Raw genomic sequence first — 19,350 nt, 5'->3', positions numbered from 1 at the left:
CTCTGCAAAATCAGTACGTGCAGCAAAGTGGGCAGTCATTGCAACTTCATAAACATTTTGCCGTGGTGGCTCTAAAGTGTGTGTTGTTGGTGTTGCAGTGGTGGACCTGTACACCTGTGATATCCACTTCAATACAGTGCGACTCATCGCAGTGTTGATCATCTGTCTGGGCTTCCTAATGCTGCTGTTACCGGAGGACTGGGATCAGTGTTTAATCGAGCTCGGCACCAAACTCAGAAAGCGGGAACAGCCTGTTGAACCGGCTGAGACCGGAACCAGCTCAGGACTCAACTGGACCCGACGGGCCAGGACCTCCATGTCCACGTTTCCTCACTGACACGCACAAACCTTCTCCCGTTCTTATTCCAGTGACTGGATGATGTTGAGAAGGTCATTCATTCCCGAATATTTCTCAGTCTACGAGACTCCGTAGGCCATCATTTACCCTCATGCACATTTTAACAGACGATTTCCAAAAGCCAAACCTTTTTTTTTTTTACTTTTTTTTTGCGCATCTTACAACTGTAAGTGGATTGGGACACTGAAAATGGGTCTTGGAACTCAAGAGCAGGGGTCTCAAAACGACTGACCTACAGGCCAAATTTGGGCTATCAAGTGTTTAAGTTTATCCTAAAATCCAGCCCACAAATCCATTTATAGACCTTCATTTTTTACATTTGAAATAAAACCTTTACTATTTAAAAAAAATATTCATTTCAATTAATAATGTTTCATTTTTATTTTATAAATTGCTGTAATTTAATGTATATTATATATTGCAATTTAATTTTATACATTTCTTATTATCCACTTGGCTTTTACAGGCCTGAAACTTGAATGTAAAAAAACAACTGTAGACCATTTAATAAAAACAAGCAAACACTGCACGGCACAGAAAATAAGTCAAAGTCGGAAAAGTTTGAGTTTCATGCATCTACATCAAACTAGATTCAAACAGGAGCGGTTTACACAGGGAACAGTCTTGTTGTGGCAATAAGTCTTCAGTGGATAGAAGTTTCTATTTTTGATGCACTACAGCTAATCTTTATTTGCCTGTCTGATATATAAATATAAATATTTTGAATATCATATGTAGATTGATAGCTTTTTAGTCTTTTTTTATATCGAAATATTTCTGATTGTTGTCATGCACAGCCAGCTTGTGATTTTTCTTACACTGCTAATTGCAGAAAAGAAAATTCAAGTAGTTTAGAATACAAGTCAAGGCATTATTCCACTAAACATGCAGAGCATTATGCTAGGTATGAAGGAAAGATGTATGGCTCTGTCCATGCCTCATTAACTCTATGTAGTTCAACTGTATGGTCGTAAAACAGGCCGAAATGGAGGACTTTACTAGGCTAGTGGTAGTTTGAGACCTCTGCTCAAGAGACCCATGAACCAATCTCCACAATAAATCTTCAGATGGTTACACTCTTTTTGGAGCTCAGGCTGACTGGCACGAATCAGAACCAGTGCCCATTAGAACATGTGCCAAACATTGATATAGACATTAAGAACTGCAACATATGCTGTCTTCTAATACAACAAAGTTCTACCTAGCAACAGATGCATCTGAGGGACTCCCCTTCCCAAACTGTGAATGAATGGTGTTTTTGAACTCATGTTGGTTAACAGCGATTTAGAGGGTCTAGAAGAAAGAGCGAAACAGGAATAAGATACCATGGTGCTGAGGTTTGCTGGAAGACTGCAGATGTCCAGCGCTACTCCTAGTACAAAAAAAAAAAAAGTTATACTGTCCTATGGGTGCATCTGAGGTCTAAAGGGATTTCCTTTCCTAAACTGTGAATGAAGATTTTTAGGGGGTTAACGACAGCATCCGGACTGTTTATACTGAAGCTATACTTTGATTCCATCACATTTTTTTTCAGAGTCACATGCGAACCACTGTGAGGACACTTCAGGGGCAGTATTGGCGAACAGAAAAGGCAATCATCAGCAAGATGTGTTACCGTTAAAGGGTGCCATGTGCATCCAGTGAATGTATGACCACTTCTGAAAAGTGCACCTACACTATTTGCTTTGAAAAAGGTGGTGACTGGAACTGATATCCACCTTAGATACACTAATAACATCCTTGCACTTCATAAGACTCCAGTCACTTTTTTTTTTTTTTTTTTACAATGCATTGCATTATTTTTATTTATTTTTTTATCTTATGGACTGTTCCATTGGAAGGAAATTAGTTCTACAGGAAAACGCATGCAGAAAACGCCAATAAATGCTACATGACGGCTTCACTGCCTTTTCTTTGATTTGCAATAGGATCTCATCAGCACTGTCTCCCATTGTCATTGTTATGATGACAATAAATATAATATTGTATTCCTCTGGAATTATTGCTAGACATTATTGTAAACCTTTGTAAGGAATGATTTTTACACTGAAATGCATTACGATCACATTTGAGCAAAATGACAAGAAAACAAATAAATCATCCATTTAATAGATCCGCTTTGTCTGTTTTCACATGTACCATGTAAACCTATATTTTCTCCTCTGTTTGTTTTGTTTCTAAACAAACCAATCCTATAGATTGATGAATATCAAACAGGTGAATGGTTTTTTTGAGCATGCCTAATTTCACAGAGACCATCTGAGTGGGTTTCAGTAATTATCCATCGATTGAATTTGTGGAATGTTTTAGTAAATATTATATACCTTGTGTCAAAATTTGATTAGATAAAAGCTGCCAGTTATGTTAAATCGTTTAATATTTTGTCATTTTCTGCGCAGAATTGGATGCATCGGAGAAGACAAAGATTATACATAGTTTAATGATCATGATGCAATTATATTTTTGTACTAATCAATGTTCCAATCCATGTGTTTTACATTGCCAATCTGCCTTTTTGACCAGAGTGAAGATGGTAATGGTGAAATTGAGAGGAAAATAAAAATCATCAACATAACTGGCTGTACAAATTAAAAATGCAGTTACTAAAGCACCTATAAAAGGAAGAACAGACCAGGCAGTAAACATTAAAATTGTTTCAAAATTATATTTAAAAGAAAGTTAGCGTGAGGCTAATGTGACAAAATACTTAAATGTCACAATCACACAACGCTGGTAAACCCCAGCAACTTTCACATGACAAGCCACAACCTACAGAAATCATGTCAGCAAAGCATGACCTCAAGTTCATCCACATACAAAATAGGTCCACTTAAAAAAAAAGTGAAGATTTAGACAAGTTAAAAGCAAAAATAAAAACAGTTTATACTGAATAATTCATGTAAGTGCTTTGACCTTCGCTTTTTCTGCTTTAAAGCCCTCTAAAACACTGGCCCGCATTACAACCATAAGCGAACAATTAAATACAAATAAATAAAAGCTTTAAATATTGAAAAATATATATTTGACAAATAATCAATTAAATAAATATAAACAATAGCAGTCAAATGTTTGATTTTTTAAATAAGTCTGTAATGCTCACCAAGGCTACATTTATTTGATTAAAACATTATTCTTAAATATATTACAACAAAGTTTTCAATTTTAATATATTTAAAAAAAAAAAAAATGTATTCCTGTGGTGGCAAAGCTAAATTTCCACAATGAATAATACGTTTTTTTCTTTTTTCAATTGTCTTTGTAAAACTTTACATTTTCTTTACAACCTCATTATGGCAACATTATTATTTAAACTTTTTAATGCCTCATAGAACTTACATTTTATTGAACCCATAACATTCCATTAAAATAATCACCCACCCACAAAACACAAATAACATTCAGCTTTGTTTCCATTATGCAGGACTGTATGTGATGCACTCAGCAAATGTGTTCCACTCGAACTGTGATCTGTCCATAAAAGAATGTGGCTTGTTTCTGTTTAGTAGCAGCAGAATAAGGGAGTCTGTTCCGCTCACGCTGTTTGGAGGGAACCTGCAGGTGGTCGACCTCCCTCGAACCCCGTCCGCCACATTCGCGACAAACGGGACGAGAACAAGTGGCCAGCGGGAGAACATTATTCAGTTGCTCCCTGAGGCTGTTGGGAAACTGAGAGCTGAGAGCAAAAACGGAAGAGTACGTCGACTCCCCGTCGTTTCTGGAGTGCGCCGTGGAACTGTGGGTCGATCTGTTAGTGGGGTCACTCTCACCTCCACCTGTAGATCTCTCAGCTCCTACTCTCTCCACAACCCTTCCCAACCTGGCCTGGATCTTCCATCTCAAACTCTGCAAGGCGCCTTGGAAGCGCTTGCTGAGGAGCGCATACAGCAACGGGTTGATATCTGAATTAAACAGCACCAGCCAATAGGAGAAAGTGACAGCAGACGGGGGAACAACGCTCTTGGGCCGGGACAGGGCTGTTTCGGTGGCCTGCACCAGAGCTACGCTGATGTAGGGCGTCCAGCACAAGAAAAAAGTGGCGATGACCAGAAATAACCTCAGAACTCCATGATGCTGAGGTTGACTGGGATGTTGAGGGCTACTGGTGTGGATTTGAGCCATGAAAGAGTGCAGACGTCCACCAGTCGGCTTGGAAGACATCTCAGACGGTGCATCTGGAGCAACTTCATCAGGAACATCCAACTGATCCGTCACAAACCTCCCACTCACGTAGTAAATCAGCCTGGATGGTGTGTAGGTGTCCATGAATGAGTGTTGGAGATTCAAGACAGATGTGGCTCTGTTACGCTGGAGATGTTCTTCCAGACTGTGGATCCTCCTAGCATGGTACCGTGCCACACGGACAATCTTCACATAGCAGAACAGGATGATTATAGCCGGTAGAAGAAAAGATAAGAAGGCCATAATGACCGTGTAGCTTGGGCTGTTGGCCCAGTTCACGGCACAGCTGTACATGGGAGCAACGAAACTGATGTTGCTCCAGCCGAGGAGAGGAGGACAGCTGGTCAATAAAGCTTGAAGCCAAATCCATATCACCACGGAACTGGTTCTCCATATCGTGCAGCGGGAACCGTACCGCAGGCAGTCCACGATGGAGAAGTAACGGTCCAGGGCAATAGCGGCGAGTGTTAAAACTGACGCGGTGCAGTAGACTGAGGATGTGTAGCCAACATACAGACATAGATCCTGGAAGATCAAGAGAGAGTTCAAAATTAACAAAAATATCTGTTAATGCACTCAAAATTAGGGATGCACAATATATCGGCCACCATATCGGTATCGGATATATGTTTAATGTTATTGGTTTCGACCTGATAAGAACATTTGGACGATACATTAAAGGCGATAAATAATGGATTATGTCCTTCAGCTGATACACAGCAGATGCGCACTGTTCACCATGATGGTTTTGAATTGCTTGAAATATGATTAGAATCACTTGAAAAAAAAGGATAATACAGTTAAGTGCAGCATGTGCAGCGCAAGTCTGTCATATAGGCTACATTAAAATTAAAATGAGAACATTATATTTGTGTGCATAGGACATGACTTTTAATGGTGAGACTTTTGTGATCAGGCTCTCAAAAATAATAGTAAAATTTGGATTTAGATTTATCGGTCAAAATATCGGTTATTGGCTTTCAAATAAAAATAAATATCGGTATTCGCCAAAATTTTCATATCAGTGCATCCCTACTCAAAATGTTATTTTGTAACTTTAAACAACTTAAAGGTGATGTATGTAATGTTATCAATGTTAAAATAAACACTATGCAAAACATTGCTATGTTTGTTTCAGAATGTCAATCATCCTAGTAGAGCTTTCAAAAAGTACAGACTTCGGAACCAAGTCAGAACAGATTCTTAAACACCTCCGATTGGCCATTGTGCTGATGCGCTCAACATATATGTGATTGGCCATTGTGTTGACGCGCTAAACATATATGCCTGTCATTGGCCATTGTGTTAACGCGCTTAATATGTGTGTGATTGGCTACAATGATCAACAATGACATCTTTGACGCTCTTCATCAAGCGCTTACACAGATACACACGAGAGTGTTTAAAAGGAGGCGCCTATCAGCGGATCCTAATATATCCGCTGATAGACAGATCCGCTGATAGATGCCGCTTTCAAACTCTCCCGTGTGTATCTGTGTAAGCGCTTGATGAAGAGCGTCAAAGACGACATGTTTTTGAAGCGTTGATCATAGTAGCCAATCACAGATTGAGCGCGTGAACACAATGGGCAATTTAGAGGGGTTTAAGAATCCATTCAACATTGCTCAAAATGCAAGAGGGAAATGCTGGTAGACACAATTCAGTGCTGACTTGGTACTATAGTCGGTACTTCTGCACTTTTTTTCCCAACTGATGAACGTTGAAAAACATTGACAGCCAATCAGAACCCACCAGAGTTCCGAGCATTTAAAACTGGGGTACTTCTAATAAAAAGAATGTCATCCTCCGTTACCATTTTTCTTATGAACAGGCCTTAAACATGCAACATTAATTCAACCAATGGCTTGAGTTTGGGGGCGGGACTAATGGCTTGTTCAGCGAATGGCAGATGGTGGGGAAACGGTCATTACTTTTGCGATTCCATTTGGTCTCGCTAGGGGTTCCGACATCTCACACACTTCACCTTTAAGTTATACATGTTGGATGTAAAGCATTATGTACTAACATTGTAGTTTACCCATCCGTTGTTCATAATGGAAACTGCCACAAACGGCATGACGCCTATTCCCACTAAGAAATCGCTAACGGCCAGATTCATGATCAGGACGGAGGTCACAGTGTGGAAGGTTTTTGTGGCTGCCACAATCACAATCACCAGAATGTTTCCTGACAAGGAGAAACAAAAGCACAACAGAATAAACATATTATATTAATTTTCACCCCAAACATAGGGTACCACTTTACAATAAGGTTTCATCATTTAATATGTTAACTACATTAGTTAACATGAACTGCATGTCTACAGCATTTATTAATCTTATACATTATAAAAATCAAAAGTTGTATTTGTTAGCATTTTACAATTCTGAAATTATCATACCAATATCTGACAGTGTTTGTGCTTTTGCCTTTCTCTAAAACATTCCACCCTAAGTATTAGCAATTAATTTGATGAAGTTTGTAATGTGTGGGTTGTCGTTTCCCATCATATCCATCGGGATGATGTCATTAGGGCTATGGATTTTGTTAGCATTGTGTTAGATACCAGTCAAAACAATATTCACAAGAAAATGTTTTTGCATGTTACAGCTAATACAACTTAACACAAATCATTCTCTTAAACCATAATAATTCATCCGAAATATATAGTTAGACATCAAATGCAAAACTTTCTCATGTCCACACGACATCTCTGACATTCACACACATTAATGAAGCGTAGTTTAAAGCTCTGACATTCACACACATTAATGAAGCGTAGTGTAAAGCTCACCCGCCACTGCGGCCAGACTCATCAGCACCATCAGAGTCTCCAAAACCAAACGCGCTCGAGGCGACAGAACGGTTGAGTTCCTCAGTGCAGTCCGCATCTGAAACTCAGACTCAAACCACTCACCAGCCGAGGACTCCATTTACAAACACTCAGTCTGGTATCTCAGGTGCGTCACAAGCAACCTGGCAATTTAGCTTTAAAAAAAAAATTCTTCCATAATGCAAAAAGCTTATAAGAATATATTACAGTATTTAATCAAAATAATAACCTGCCTATACTTAAAGCAGACAGTTTGCTTCTTACTCCTCTCTGGTTCTTCATTTGCCCTGTGAGCACCTGACAATGCAGTTTACCATCTCCAGGGTCCCTTCATCAGTTTATCCACAGCGATGACAACATGGAAAAATCAAACGCTTGACTTGTCAATTACACCGCTACCGCTTGAATATGTGGCTCATTTAAACGGTCTATATTTACACAGATGCTTAGTTTCTCAAGGGATTACAACGGCTACGCGTGATTAATTGGCCTTTTGCATTGCATTGATGTGTCATCAAATATGATGTGTAAATGTGAATTAAATATCAACTTAGTCATTGTGAGAGAGAAAAAAAGTTTATTTAATCTAAATTCAAAGGTATGTTAAAATACTTCTCTTAAAATATAAGATAAAACACAAATTCATCAAACAAAACTTGTTAATACAGAATGAAAAATAAAAACTCAAAGGGAAGGAAAAGGAACAACAAACGGTACATGGATAGATGCCATAGAAATATAGAAAACTGCTTCATTCATATTTAAAATCAAATTTGGGGAATCTTGTCATGCAAAATCCATCACAACTTTTCCTTAGAAAAATGGTGTAAAATGCAACATCTCCCAAATTTTTTCTGCTAAAACACAGAAGACTTGCTCAGTGAATTCAGCACCGAGGGGCTGCGGGGTTTTGTCCTAAATGCTGGCGGGTATATTCCCACACCAGCAGGGCGGCGCTCACGTGCACATTGAGGGAACGGATGACTCCGTGCTGAGGAATCTCCACACACACGTCCACCAGCTGCAGCAGGTTTGCAGGAATGCCTTCCCTTTCGTTTCTGTTCGGAGACAAACAGACACTTTAGAGTCATGCACCAAGCAGAATTCAAAAATTCATATCCGATGGAATGCTAAGGTCACCCTAATGTAATGTTCAAGTCAAGCTAATGAGTTTATAAAGCCATTTTCAATGGTAATTTTACGCCAATGAGCAGACCCACACAGAATCGGCACCCGCAAAAATCCCCTTTAACTGGCATGTTAATTTTGATGAATTTGACCAATCATTTTGACTCATTTGCTTTCTCGGCAGTCTCTGTTTAAAACATTTACCCGGTTTAATATCTCAAAGAAATTACTTGACAAGTGCATTTTTGGATCCCGTGTTGAAAGAAGCACATGGAAAATGAAATGCTATTTGGGCATTATATTGGACAAAAAATTGTATATGCCTCTTCGGACAAGATCAGCCATCTGTATTTTTTGCTACATCTTCCTTAAAGCTACACTGTGTAGGATTTTCTCCCATTAGGCAGTGAAATTGTATACGACTACCAACTGAACATTACTTTATAGCCCCTCCCATTCCGAGGGCGTTTTAACTCCTATGGTGGCCGTATTATTTCAAATCTGCCGGCAGTCGCGAGTAATCTCCTCGCATTCGTCACGGTGCCACTGAGTGTAAAAGGTGAATTTCCAGGTATGTCCCTTTTTGCTAAAGTATTTTCAACATGACTGCCGCCGTTCGATCGACTCGCTCGTATGTATTATAAATGGCAGATTCTACGCTTACGAGAATACTTGATTAGTTGGTAGTAGGGATGCATAACGATTAATCGCAACTAATAGTTTGCAGAATAAAACTTTTTGTTTACATCATATATGTGGGTGTACTGTGTATAATAATTATGTATATATAAATATACAAACATGCATGTATAATTTTAAGTAAAAAATCTATTTATATATTAAGTATTTATAACTATATATGTGACCTGATCCAGCAAAATGAGTCACAGTGACCCAAATTTCAAAATTGAGATTTTGATATCAATGGAAAGAGGAGATCATAAGCTTTCAAATGATATCCTAGTCAAAGTCATACCTTGAATGGTTTTAAAGATATACACATTTGAATGATGGTCGTCTGCCCTCTTTTTCCAACTGGAAACCTGAGAAAATAGCTTTTAAAGTTTTTTGCCCGTATTTTTGTAGATATCTTTCAAAATCCATTGCATTTAAAGGGATAAACTATTTTTTTTACAGCTTAATTTGACCAAAGATATTAATATATATAAATGCTATTACAGTAAACCAGGCTGAAGATCAAATTATTGTAAAGTATTTATTTGAATAAATATTTTAAAAGGCACTTTTACAAAGATTTACAAAAATTTAGAAAGATTGAACAGAAGTGCTACATTTTAGCTAGAGAGAGAAAGAGTGTGTGTGTGTGTGTGTGTGTTTGTGCGTGTGTGTGTGTGTGTGTGTGTGTGTGTGTGTGTGTGTGTGTGTGTGTGTGTGCGTGCGTGCGCGCGTGCGTTTGTGCGCGTTTGTGTGTGTGTGTGTGTGTGTGTGTGTGTGTGTGTGTGTGTGTGTGTGTGTGTGTGTGTAGGCTAGTTGACAATAACAGTGTAACAAATTAATAACGGAGATACCAACAGTTAAATGTTGGGTTTACACAGAGCGCTGCGAGTCTGACAGGAGGATGGCTGGACCAATCGCGTGCCGCGGGGCTTCCCATTGACAAATGATCAGCGTTTGTGTACATTTCTAAACTTTTTGATTGGCTCAATACAACGTGTAACACCATTTGGAGAGCAGAGATAGAGACGTTTCAGGGGATACCCGGGAAATGCTCAGAGGTGACGAGAGGATTTGAGAAAAGCAATGTTCATTTCCAACGAATTTAGTAAAACTTTGTCAAGTTTAATAGTCATTTAAATACATTTGCTCAATTATCTGGACCACGAAACTTTGGAAGATTATTTTTGAATGTCTTTTCTTTGAAATTAGCAAAAAAAAAAATTTTTTTTTTTTTATTGTTTTTTTCACATTATCTAAGTATCTTAAAATGGAACGTTGCGACTTCCGACTCATTTCGCCAGATCGGGTCACATATAATATAAATTATATTTAAATATAGAAATGTATATAAACATGTAAATATTTTTTAAATATATACATGCATGTGTGTGTATTTATAAATACATAATTATTTTACACAGTACACACACATATATGATGTAAACAAAAACTTTTATTCTGCAAACGATTAGTTGCCCTGGATTAGTTACCAACTAGGGATGCATATTAATCGTTATGCATCCCTAGTTGGTAGAAGTAATTGTACATTAATGGGCACATATAATTTTGAAAGAACAAAGTGTTTTTAGCTAAGTATCAACTTAAAAAAATTACACAGTGTAGCTTTAAAGAGAAAGGCTCTAAAATGTAATGTGTATGTGTGAACAACTAATTGAATCTAGGCCTGCTGATGAGGTCAGATAAGAAGTGTACAGGTGCTGATTGAACTAATAAAGCAAGCTTTTAAATAATAAGTCTGACTTAAACTGCTGCTCAACAGCTCTGCATTAGTGAGATAATCAGACATAATAACACAGTGATGTGCAGGAAACATCAGGTGGCTTTACTGCCTCTAAGAGAAGTGATGCAGCAAGACAAATCATGAAACACACACAAACACTCGTTGATTCTTCCAAACACGTACCCTGTGTGTGATTAATATACTGTATCAGTCCCGTTTCACAACACAAACCTGTTGCTTATAAACATATGGTCAACATAACAGCTCTCCTTGAGAAATATAAAATAAAACTTTATTTAAGTTTAATACGTTTATAAAAGATGATTAAATGTACTAGTTTTCACTGCATCAACGGCTGCTGTAAAATGTGAGATGCTGTTACTTTATTGTTCAGTTTGGAAAGATTGTTAGATTACTGTTCTATGAGTGAATTATGGTTGATGATTAAAATATAATAAAAGACTGAGTGATGGCTGATGCTTCTTGTACGTGTAAATGGCACATTTATGTTGGGTGTTTTTGCTGATGAGCGCTTGGGCATGTCAGAACATGCCTGCCTCTCTCTCTCTCTCTCTCTGCATTCAGAGGTGAGGAAATCTCACAGGGAGAGACACATCAATTAGCCTCATAATGTTAAACCGCACCGTCAGCGCACACTGAAACGTTTCTATTTTCACCTCCCTTCACAAAGACAATCATACTCTTCATAATTCGCTCTGTGCACGAGAAAAATGCTAACTTCCGGCTTGAGGACGGAAATTGGGTACTTCGTTTCCGGTTGCCGTCTTGTTTACATCAGTGGACCGGCGTTAAGTTAATTTAATCGTTCGCAATGGACCTAAAACAAAAAAAAACGATTCACTTTTTCAAAGGGCAGTCGGTGGTTATAACCACCATTGCTGCGTGCCACTATGTACCACCGGGGGGAGATTCATAGTCACATCTGCTTTTTGTCACCGCACCCAAGCAGTCGCTTTACAGAGTGGAGCGTTGCGTATCCATGACAACTAGACGGAAGTTTTTAGGCTACTAATTATTTATTATTATTATTATATTATACCCTTTAACCAGGAGAAGCCTCTGGGGTTAGAACCTATTTTGCAAGGGAGACCTGTCTAGAAATATGTGTGAAAACAGCCTAACTTGATAACGAACGAACCAACGTCGGATACCTTTACTCCCCGTATGACATGTGTAAGAGTGGTTGTCAACATCATAGCCTCCGAACATCATTCATAAAACAATGGCTAACACAAACTGTTCGGGAAAATGCACTATCTAACGCATGATTTCGACTTTTATAATGTATAGAGAGATATTCATTTTAAAATTCTGTTATTTGTATTTTAAATCTCTAACGTTACATGGTTTAGCCCCATCTTATATTGCTGATCTAATCCAGGAACAAAAGTCAATGAGATCATTACGATCACAATTTCAGAAACGTCTTGTTGTTCCTCGGTCTAAGATGAAGTCTAGAGGGGATCGCGCGTTTGCGGTCACAGCCCCTAAATTATGGAACAGTTTACCTTTGTATATCAGGGACCTTCCTACACTCAGTCAGTTTAAAAGCCACCTGAAATTTTTTTTATGATAGCGTTCGATCAAGATAAGTGTGAAGGGTACTAGTGTCATTTATTTCCTTTTTATAATATATGTTTTTGAATGTTTTATGAAGTTTAAAACACTGTTTTACTGCTTGTACAGCACTATGGTGAACTGTGTTGTTTTATTCAGTGCTTTATAAATAAATTTGAATTTGAATAACATAACAGTTAGGCCTACCAGATAGCATAGCTTGAGCACGTAGCATGGATGTTGTTGTTGTGACTTAACGTTACCTTCAAAATTATGCAAATACTGAGAGATGTAATATTTAAACCCCTTCTCTCTCTTGCTCTGGGGAGCTGGAGAAAAATCACTAACCAGTCGATAAACATCATCGATCGACTGTAATATTCGGCAAATGTCCAAGACATCTGGAGAAATATACATCCTCTACGTCGTCCATCAGGCTACCGGAAACTAGACACCCCCTATCGGTTTTGCAGCCGGAAGTAGCATATGCTAACGTGCACAGTCTATTAATCGAAAGAGATCACTTGTACAATGGCCTCAAAATGTATTTACAATTAAAGTCGGCATGAAATCAAAATTGACCCTATTTACTTTGTTAGCGGATATTACTAGTCTTTACATTTACAGTACATTTAGTCATTTTGCAGACGCTTTTATCCAAAGCGACTTACAACTGAGGACTACAGCAAGCGAGTCATCGTGAAGAGGTAAAAATAACGCAAGAAGTGCTCAAAATACAAAGTTCAGGCATTGCTCAGAGTAGCATAAGCCAAACAAGGGAGGATTAAAGGAAGAGGATTTTTTTTTTTATGTCAAGTGCTCACGGAAGAGATGAGTTTTCAGTTGTCTTTTGAATGTAGTTAGGGAATCTGCATTCCGGGCGAGGGTAGGGAGATCATTCCACCAGCATGGAACCGTGAATGAGAATGTTCTGGAGAGTGATTTTGTAGCTCTCTGTGATGGTACCACGAGCCGTCGCTCATTGACCGATCGCAGGCTTCTGGTAGGGATGTAGACTCGTAGGAGCGAGTGAAAGTAGGAGGGAGCTGAGCCTGTGGTCGATCTGTAAGCAAGCGTCAATGCCTTGAACTTGATGCGAGCGGTAGCCAGTGCAGAGAGATGAACAGAGGAGTGACGTGGGTCCTTTTGGGCTCGTTGAAGACAAGACGGGCTGCAGCATTCTGGATCATTTGTAGAGGTTTAGTTGCACATGATGGAAGACGAGCCAGAAGAGCATTGCAGTAATCAAGCCTAGAGATAACCAAGGCCTGGGCGAGAAGTTGTGTTGCATGCTCAGTTAGGAAAGGCCTGATCTTCCTGATGTTGTGCAGTGCAAACCTGCATGATCGAGCTGTCTTTGTGATGTGGTCTGTGAAGGTCAGATGCTCATCAAATGTTACTCCAAGGTTTCTGACCGACCTTGATGGGGTGATTAAAGTTGAATCTAGCTGGATAATGAGAGGTAGAGCTGGGTGTCATCAGCATAGCAGTGGTAAGAGAATACCTGTATGATGGGTCCCAGTGATGTGGTGTAAATGGAGAAGAGGAGCGGTCCAAGAACTGAACCCTGAGGAACCCCTGTAGTCAGTTGATGTGCTTTGGATACCTCACCTCTCCATGCGACCCTGAAGGACCTACCTGTGAGATGGGACTCAAACCAGTGGAGAGGAGTTCCTGTGATGCCCAGTGATGAGAGGGTGGACAGGAGGATCTGATGATTCACAGTGTCGAAGGCAGCAGACAGATCCAGGAGAATGAGAACTGATGATTTGGAGGCAGCTTTTGCGATCCGTAGGGCTTCTGTGACTGACAGCAATGCAGTTTCGGTTGAATGCCCTTTCTTGAAGCCAGATTGGCTAACATCTAGTTGGTTGGTCAGAGTGAGGAAAGATGATACTTGGTTGAAGGCAACTCGTTCAAGTGTTTTCGCAATGAATGGTAGGAGAGAGACAGGTCTATAATTTTCTAAGAGTTGTGTGTTTAATGTCGGTTTCTTAAGCAGTGGAGTTACCCGAGCCTGCTTGAATGCAGTAGGAAAAGTGCCAGTGTGGAGGGATGAGTTGATGATGTGTGTGAGTGCTGGTAGAAGTGTGGGAGAGATGGCTTGTAGAATGTGTGAGGGGATGGGATCTAGAGGGCAGGTGGTAGGGTGACTGGAGAGGAGAAGTTTAGATACTTCTTCCTCGGTTAGTGGAGAGAAGGAGGAGAGAAGGTTTTTGGGAGTGGGAGGGGTTGGACTGGGTTCATGTGTGTGTGGAGCTGAGAACTGACTACAGATAGTTGTTTTGTTGGTAAAGAAGTTAGCAAGATCATCAGCAGTTAAAGAGGAGGTGGGTGGTGGTGGAGTTGGACAGAGGAGAGAGTTGAATGTCTTGAAAAGTGTTCATGTGTTAGCGGTGCTGTTAATCTTGTTGTGGAAATAAGAAGATAAATAGTCTTGTGGTGAACAATTAATCCGTGCAAGTTAATACACAGAAAAAAATTGTTTGCCGTGGTTATCTTTAATCAAAGTCTAAAAAGTTACTTCCGGTCTGGAATGGTTCTTTTTCTGATGACGTAGGTTTGACGGCATGGGTTGGTTAAACGCTTAACCACTCCCCTCAAACCGTTACTCTGCTATGGGCGAGAGATGGAGAGGAGGAGCGCTAAAGTAAAACCCTGCCCTCTGTTCAATATTCCGTTTCACTCGGAAATGCGTCACAATACTTGAGAAAAGTCGTTTGCAACTTCCGGTTCACGCGGACTTTAAGGGGTCAAAATTGTTTTTGAAGATATATTAAACAAACAGATGTTTAAAAGCATGCATTTTAAAGGTACACTGTAACTTTTGAACCTCTAGCGGTTAAAAACAAACCTTCATGCATTTTGCGGAAGAAAATTGTTTTGGTTGTGCTTCGGCTCTGCATGACTGTGCAGATGAATATGGTTCTCAGCGTCTCACCATCTCAGCGTCACCTTTACAACATTCCAAACCCCTCAATTCTATCTCCGAAAAGCCAAGCTAATGTTGATTCTTGTTTTATGACTAGCTCTGTCGTGTTTTCTTTTTGCCAGCAGACTCTCTTCTGTTCAGTGTTTTTTTTTTTTTTAATGTTCAAGATTTAGCGCACTCCATGTTAAACTTTATAGCTCATTGAGATAACAAACCTATGTCACTCCCACATAGCATCTTTTCTCTATTTACAGATATGACTAGACAGGCGAGTGGCCTATGTACGCAATTTCCAGCGAAAACCATCCCGACCCGTCTAAAACAAACACTTATTTTATAGGCTTACCATAGTGAATTAGGGTAAGACAAAAAAGATGTTTTGGAAGAAGGACTGGAAAAAAAAAGTTACATAATGTACTTTTCAAGCTACAAGACGCATTCCTTATTAGGGTCACTGATCCTTAAAAATGTATAAATATCTTTGCATTACATAACTTAAAATGTGGTTGTCAAACATTTCTGTAGATACTCTGCTAGAACATTTGCTAATATGATTGAAATTCATATATTTTTGAGTGTGGCTGAGATGTACAAACACTTTTTGGTGCCACTGCATATAGTCAGAATTTGGGCGGTAAATTGGAGGTGTTGGTTTACCCGAGTAAAAGGAGGCTTCTCTCAGGAAACGTGTAATCTTGTAAACTCTGGCTGTTGGATGTTTGCTCTACGCCTATAACCCAATATCCCTCTCTCTTCTTCAGCTGCAGGTAATCTGACAACTCCGCAGGCTTCACCTGAAAAATAAAAAGAGATGACTTGAGATTTCAGAACGGCTTCATTAATCATGACAGATTCAATCAACAGAATGCACACATTCTACATTTCACCCCACACAACCGAGCTTCTGATGGTTTCGTGCAGTACGTATTTGGCTGATGTAATGCCTGATTGTGAAGAATAACATCTCTAGGCTCGTTTCAGCTCACAAAATATCACTATTTCTTTAAAGCTGCAGTGTGTAATTTTTGCACCCCTAGAACAACCAAATGGAAACACAATTGCTTTCTTTGGATTAGTTTTGAGCAACCGATATATTTGTCAAAAATAAACTGAACAGAATTGATAGCCTATACAAATAAAGAATCTATATCCGGGCCAGAAATAAAAACACACCTCAAGCATTGGCAGCCACAACTCTGAAGACACACTGAGCGCCTGGAACTGTTTATCATTAATGTGTCGCAAACTGTCCAGAACCAGAGCTTTGGCTCCAAAGATCTCACACGTCCTGCACAGACCTGGAACAGACACACAAACACTTGCGCTTTAGTCCTCTGATAGTCTTAATAGTAACGTGTCTAGCTATTTTTATATTTCAAATAAATCTCTTGACTTTTGATTCATCAAAAATCCTGAGAGGGGGAAAAATTAAACAGTTTCCACAGATATATTAAGCAGCACAACTGTTTTCAACATCAAATCAGAATATTAGAATGATTTCTGAAGGATCATGTGACACTGAAGACGGGAATAACGATGCTGAAAATTCAGCTTTGCCATCACAGGAATAAATTAGATTTTAAAATATAGTAAAATGGAACTATATTTTAAACAATTGCAATAATTTTACAATATTAATGATTTTACAGTATTTTTGATCAAACAAATAAATGCAGCCTTGGTGAGCATAAGAGATTTCTTTCAAAAAACACATTTTCAAAAAACATTTCACATATATTATATGATACAGACATTCATATTCATCGGTGGCTTCTTTTATCAGTCTTGTTGAATGCAACGGAGCACCTCGATATTTTTTCATAGAATGTGACAGATTAAACTGCATGAATGAAAACCATATGCCTATCAAACTAACAATAGTTGGCTTGTGCAGAATGTTTGAATGTGATGAATGAGCCTTTTATAATGAGCTTGTGTTAAAACAGATTTGTTGGTTGATTCAGAAGGGAAGATGTGTGTGTTGAATGTCTACACTCAATAGTTGCAATGTTATAGTTGCAATGATAAAAAAACAAAGATCAAACAGAATGAAACCAGTGTGAGACACACTAATATCTGTTACAGCAAAGACAAAGAAGACCATTACAGGATGCACTCAATAATAGGGCTATGTTTAAGACCTTTTAAGAAATTTAAGACCTTTCATAAGTAAAAAATAAGACTAAGACTTTTTATGGCCTTAAATTTTAAAAATCGAATTTAAGACTTTAAGGATCCGCGGGAACCCTGTAATCGCATCCAAAATTAAGGTTTATGATAATATCAAATACAAATATATTTAAGAAATATTTGCATGTATATATATTTATACATATTTTATATTACACATAAATATTTTATATCTAAATAACACTTTTTTCTTAAATATATACATGCATATATGTGTGTATTTATATACAGTATACAAAATAGACTAATTAAACACAGTATACACACATATATTATGTAAACAAACTTTTATTTTGGATGCGATCAATCGCGATTAATTATTGCCCAGCACTAGTATATATACGTATATATTATATTTTACAGACAGATACAGAAAGTGCATTGTCCAATCCATGACTATATGACACTGTTGTATATTCAATACTGTAAAGCTGCTTGTTTTAAAGCAATCTATTGTATAAAGTGCTATATTAAATATGCCTTCACTGGAGTGCTGAATTGCGGAGCTCGTGCAAACATCCACATCGCTATGATCAGATGCTTTCAAGGGTTTAGGGCTTAGCCATCATAAACTATTTTATTGGTCCCTTCTCCTATATAATATTACTATCATTCATTTTGTCTATTTGTCTTACCGCCCAGATTGGTGGGCTTGTCGATGAGCGATGCGACCACCAGGAGGTTGCTGGTGAGTTTGCCCAGGCGTGCTGCCCTCTGCTGGGCCATGAGCTCAGGCTCCTGCTCCTGGACGCTCAGCTTCCACGGGGTGATTTTCTTCTGCACTTCTGCCCAGCGCTCGTCCTGCTCCAAAACACCTATTAGACATATAACATGTGTGCTTGTAATGTAATGATTGCACTCTTCTTCCAACAAATTAGCTAAAAACTGAACATTAGAGCTGACAAGACCTCACACTGATTGAAACAAGGGAAATAGTTTTTATAAGTGTGGTGTGGTTCTTGCTCTCTGCTGCCCTCATGTGGTGATTACCTTTGTCCTGCTGGATCCAGTCACCAGGCTGGAGTTCACAGAGATCCCTCACACGGTTCTTCAATGGCAGGGCGGCGCACATCGGGAAGACAACAAAACTCTCAAATTTCCACAGTGGAAGCCACTCATCTTCTGCCAACTCCGAGAGGCTGGGAAAGGTCTGGAATATTGTCTGGGGAAGCAGAGAATGTGATGCTGATGGATTATAACAGCACAGAACAAATCAGATTATACACAGACGATAGAAAAAAAAGGTGTGTGTGTGTGTAGGAATAGAATATACAGTTTGTACAGTATAAAAATCATTACACCTATGGAGAGTCCCCACAAAGATGGCAAAACTGTGTGTGTGTGTGTGTGTGTGTGTGTGTGTGTGTGTGTGTGTGTGTGTGTGTGTGTGTGTGTGTGTGTGTGTGTGTGTGTGTGTGTGTGTGTGCGCGTGTTTTCTCACCTCAACACTGTAATCCCTGATTGGGTGGAAAGCACTGAAGAAGAAATGCTCCTGGATTCTAGACCAATTTTTCATTGCGTTTCTGTGAAAAAAAAAAAAAAAAGTTTTAAAAGTCTCCAGGTTTCTTCTGAGAATCTAAGAAAAACCAGTCCCAAAATTTGTCACTATAATTTAGGATCGCATTCGGAGGTCTATTAAACCCTGTAAAGCATATATGGAGTTCATATTCAAGGAGGAAAAAATGCACTTGCTGATATTTATATGACCAAAATGCCAGATAAAAATTCTGATA

The 19,350-nt window shown here is 38.8% G+C and overlaps 3 protein-coding genes across 6 annotated transcripts in view; 1 reads left to right on the top strand and 2 right to left on the bottom strand.

Annotated features, from left to right (window-relative positions):
* Positions 1–2,470, top strand: part of slc35f3b (solute carrier family 35 member F3b) — an 82,338-nt gene extending 79,868 nt beyond the window's left edge. Inside the window, exon 7 of one of the 3 annotated variants that reach the window (XM_079636421.1) lies at positions 99–2,470. In XM_079636421.1, coding sequence (XP_079492547.1) covers positions 99–337 — 239 coding nt within the window. In that variant the 3' untranslated portion in view covers positions 338–2,470. The remainder of the gene's footprint in view (positions 1–98) is intronic. The other 2 variants (XM_079636419.1, XM_079636420.1) reach the window with 2 other exon arrangements.
* A 1,214-nt stretch (positions 2,471–3,684) lies between these two features.
* LOC307011093 (5-hydroxytryptamine receptor 1D) lies at positions 3,685–7,561 on the bottom strand. Its single transcript, XM_079636418.1, has 3 exons — positions 7,332–7,561; positions 6,564–6,724; positions 3,685–5,062 (listed from the first exon to the last, which is right to left on the bottom strand). Exons 1-3 carry the CDS (start codon positions 7,468–7,470, stop codon positions 3,797–3,799), a joined length of 1,566 nt encoding a protein of 521 aa, XP_079492544.1. The 5' UTR covers positions 7,471–7,561; the 3' UTR covers positions 3,685–3,796.
* A 368-nt stretch (positions 7,562–7,929) lies between these two features.
* Positions 7,930–19,350, bottom strand: part of tarbp1 (TAR (HIV-1) RNA binding protein 1) — a 28,803-nt gene continuing 17,382 nt past the window's right edge. For both annotated transcript variants that reach the window (XM_079636414.1, XM_079636415.1), the window contains exons 24-29: positions 19,059–19,140; positions 18,608–18,779; positions 18,253–18,432; positions 16,601–16,725; positions 16,085–16,221; positions 7,930–8,428 (exon numbers count right to left, since the gene is read on the bottom strand). In XM_079636414.1, the coding sequence (XP_079492540.1) occupies positions 8,257–8,428; positions 16,085–16,221; positions 16,601–16,725; positions 18,253–18,432; positions 18,608–18,779; positions 19,059–19,140 (868 nt within the window). In that variant the 3' untranslated portion in view covers positions 7,930–8,256. The remainder of the gene's footprint in view (positions 8,429–16,084; positions 16,222–16,600; positions 16,726–18,252; positions 18,433–18,607; positions 18,780–19,058; positions 19,141–19,350) is intronic.

Source organism: Phoxinus phoxinus (genome assembly GCF_949152265.1).
Source record: "Phoxinus phoxinus genome assembly, chromosome: 14".
Classification (NCBI taxonomy): Eukaryota; Metazoa; Chordata; class Actinopteri; order Cypriniformes; family Leuciscidae; genus Phoxinus; species Phoxinus phoxinus.
This window is presented reverse-complemented; position numbering and strand designations above follow the sequence as displayed.

Excerpts from the sequence above, each read along its gene's own strand:
- LOC307011093 (XM_079636418.1), bottom strand. The coding sequence starts at position 7,470 with ATGGAGTCCTCGGCTGGTGAGTGGTTTGAGTCTGAGTTTCAGATGCGG. Across the intron at positions 6,725-7,331 it reads GAGTCTGGCCGCAGTGGCGG|GAAACATTCTGGTGATTGTG; the intron begins GTGAGCTTTACA and ends TCTCCTTGTCAG. Across the intron at positions 5,063-6,563 it reads ACGGATGGGTAAACTACAAT|GATCTATGTCTGTATGTTGG; the intron begins GTTAGTACATAA and ends TTGATCTTCCAG.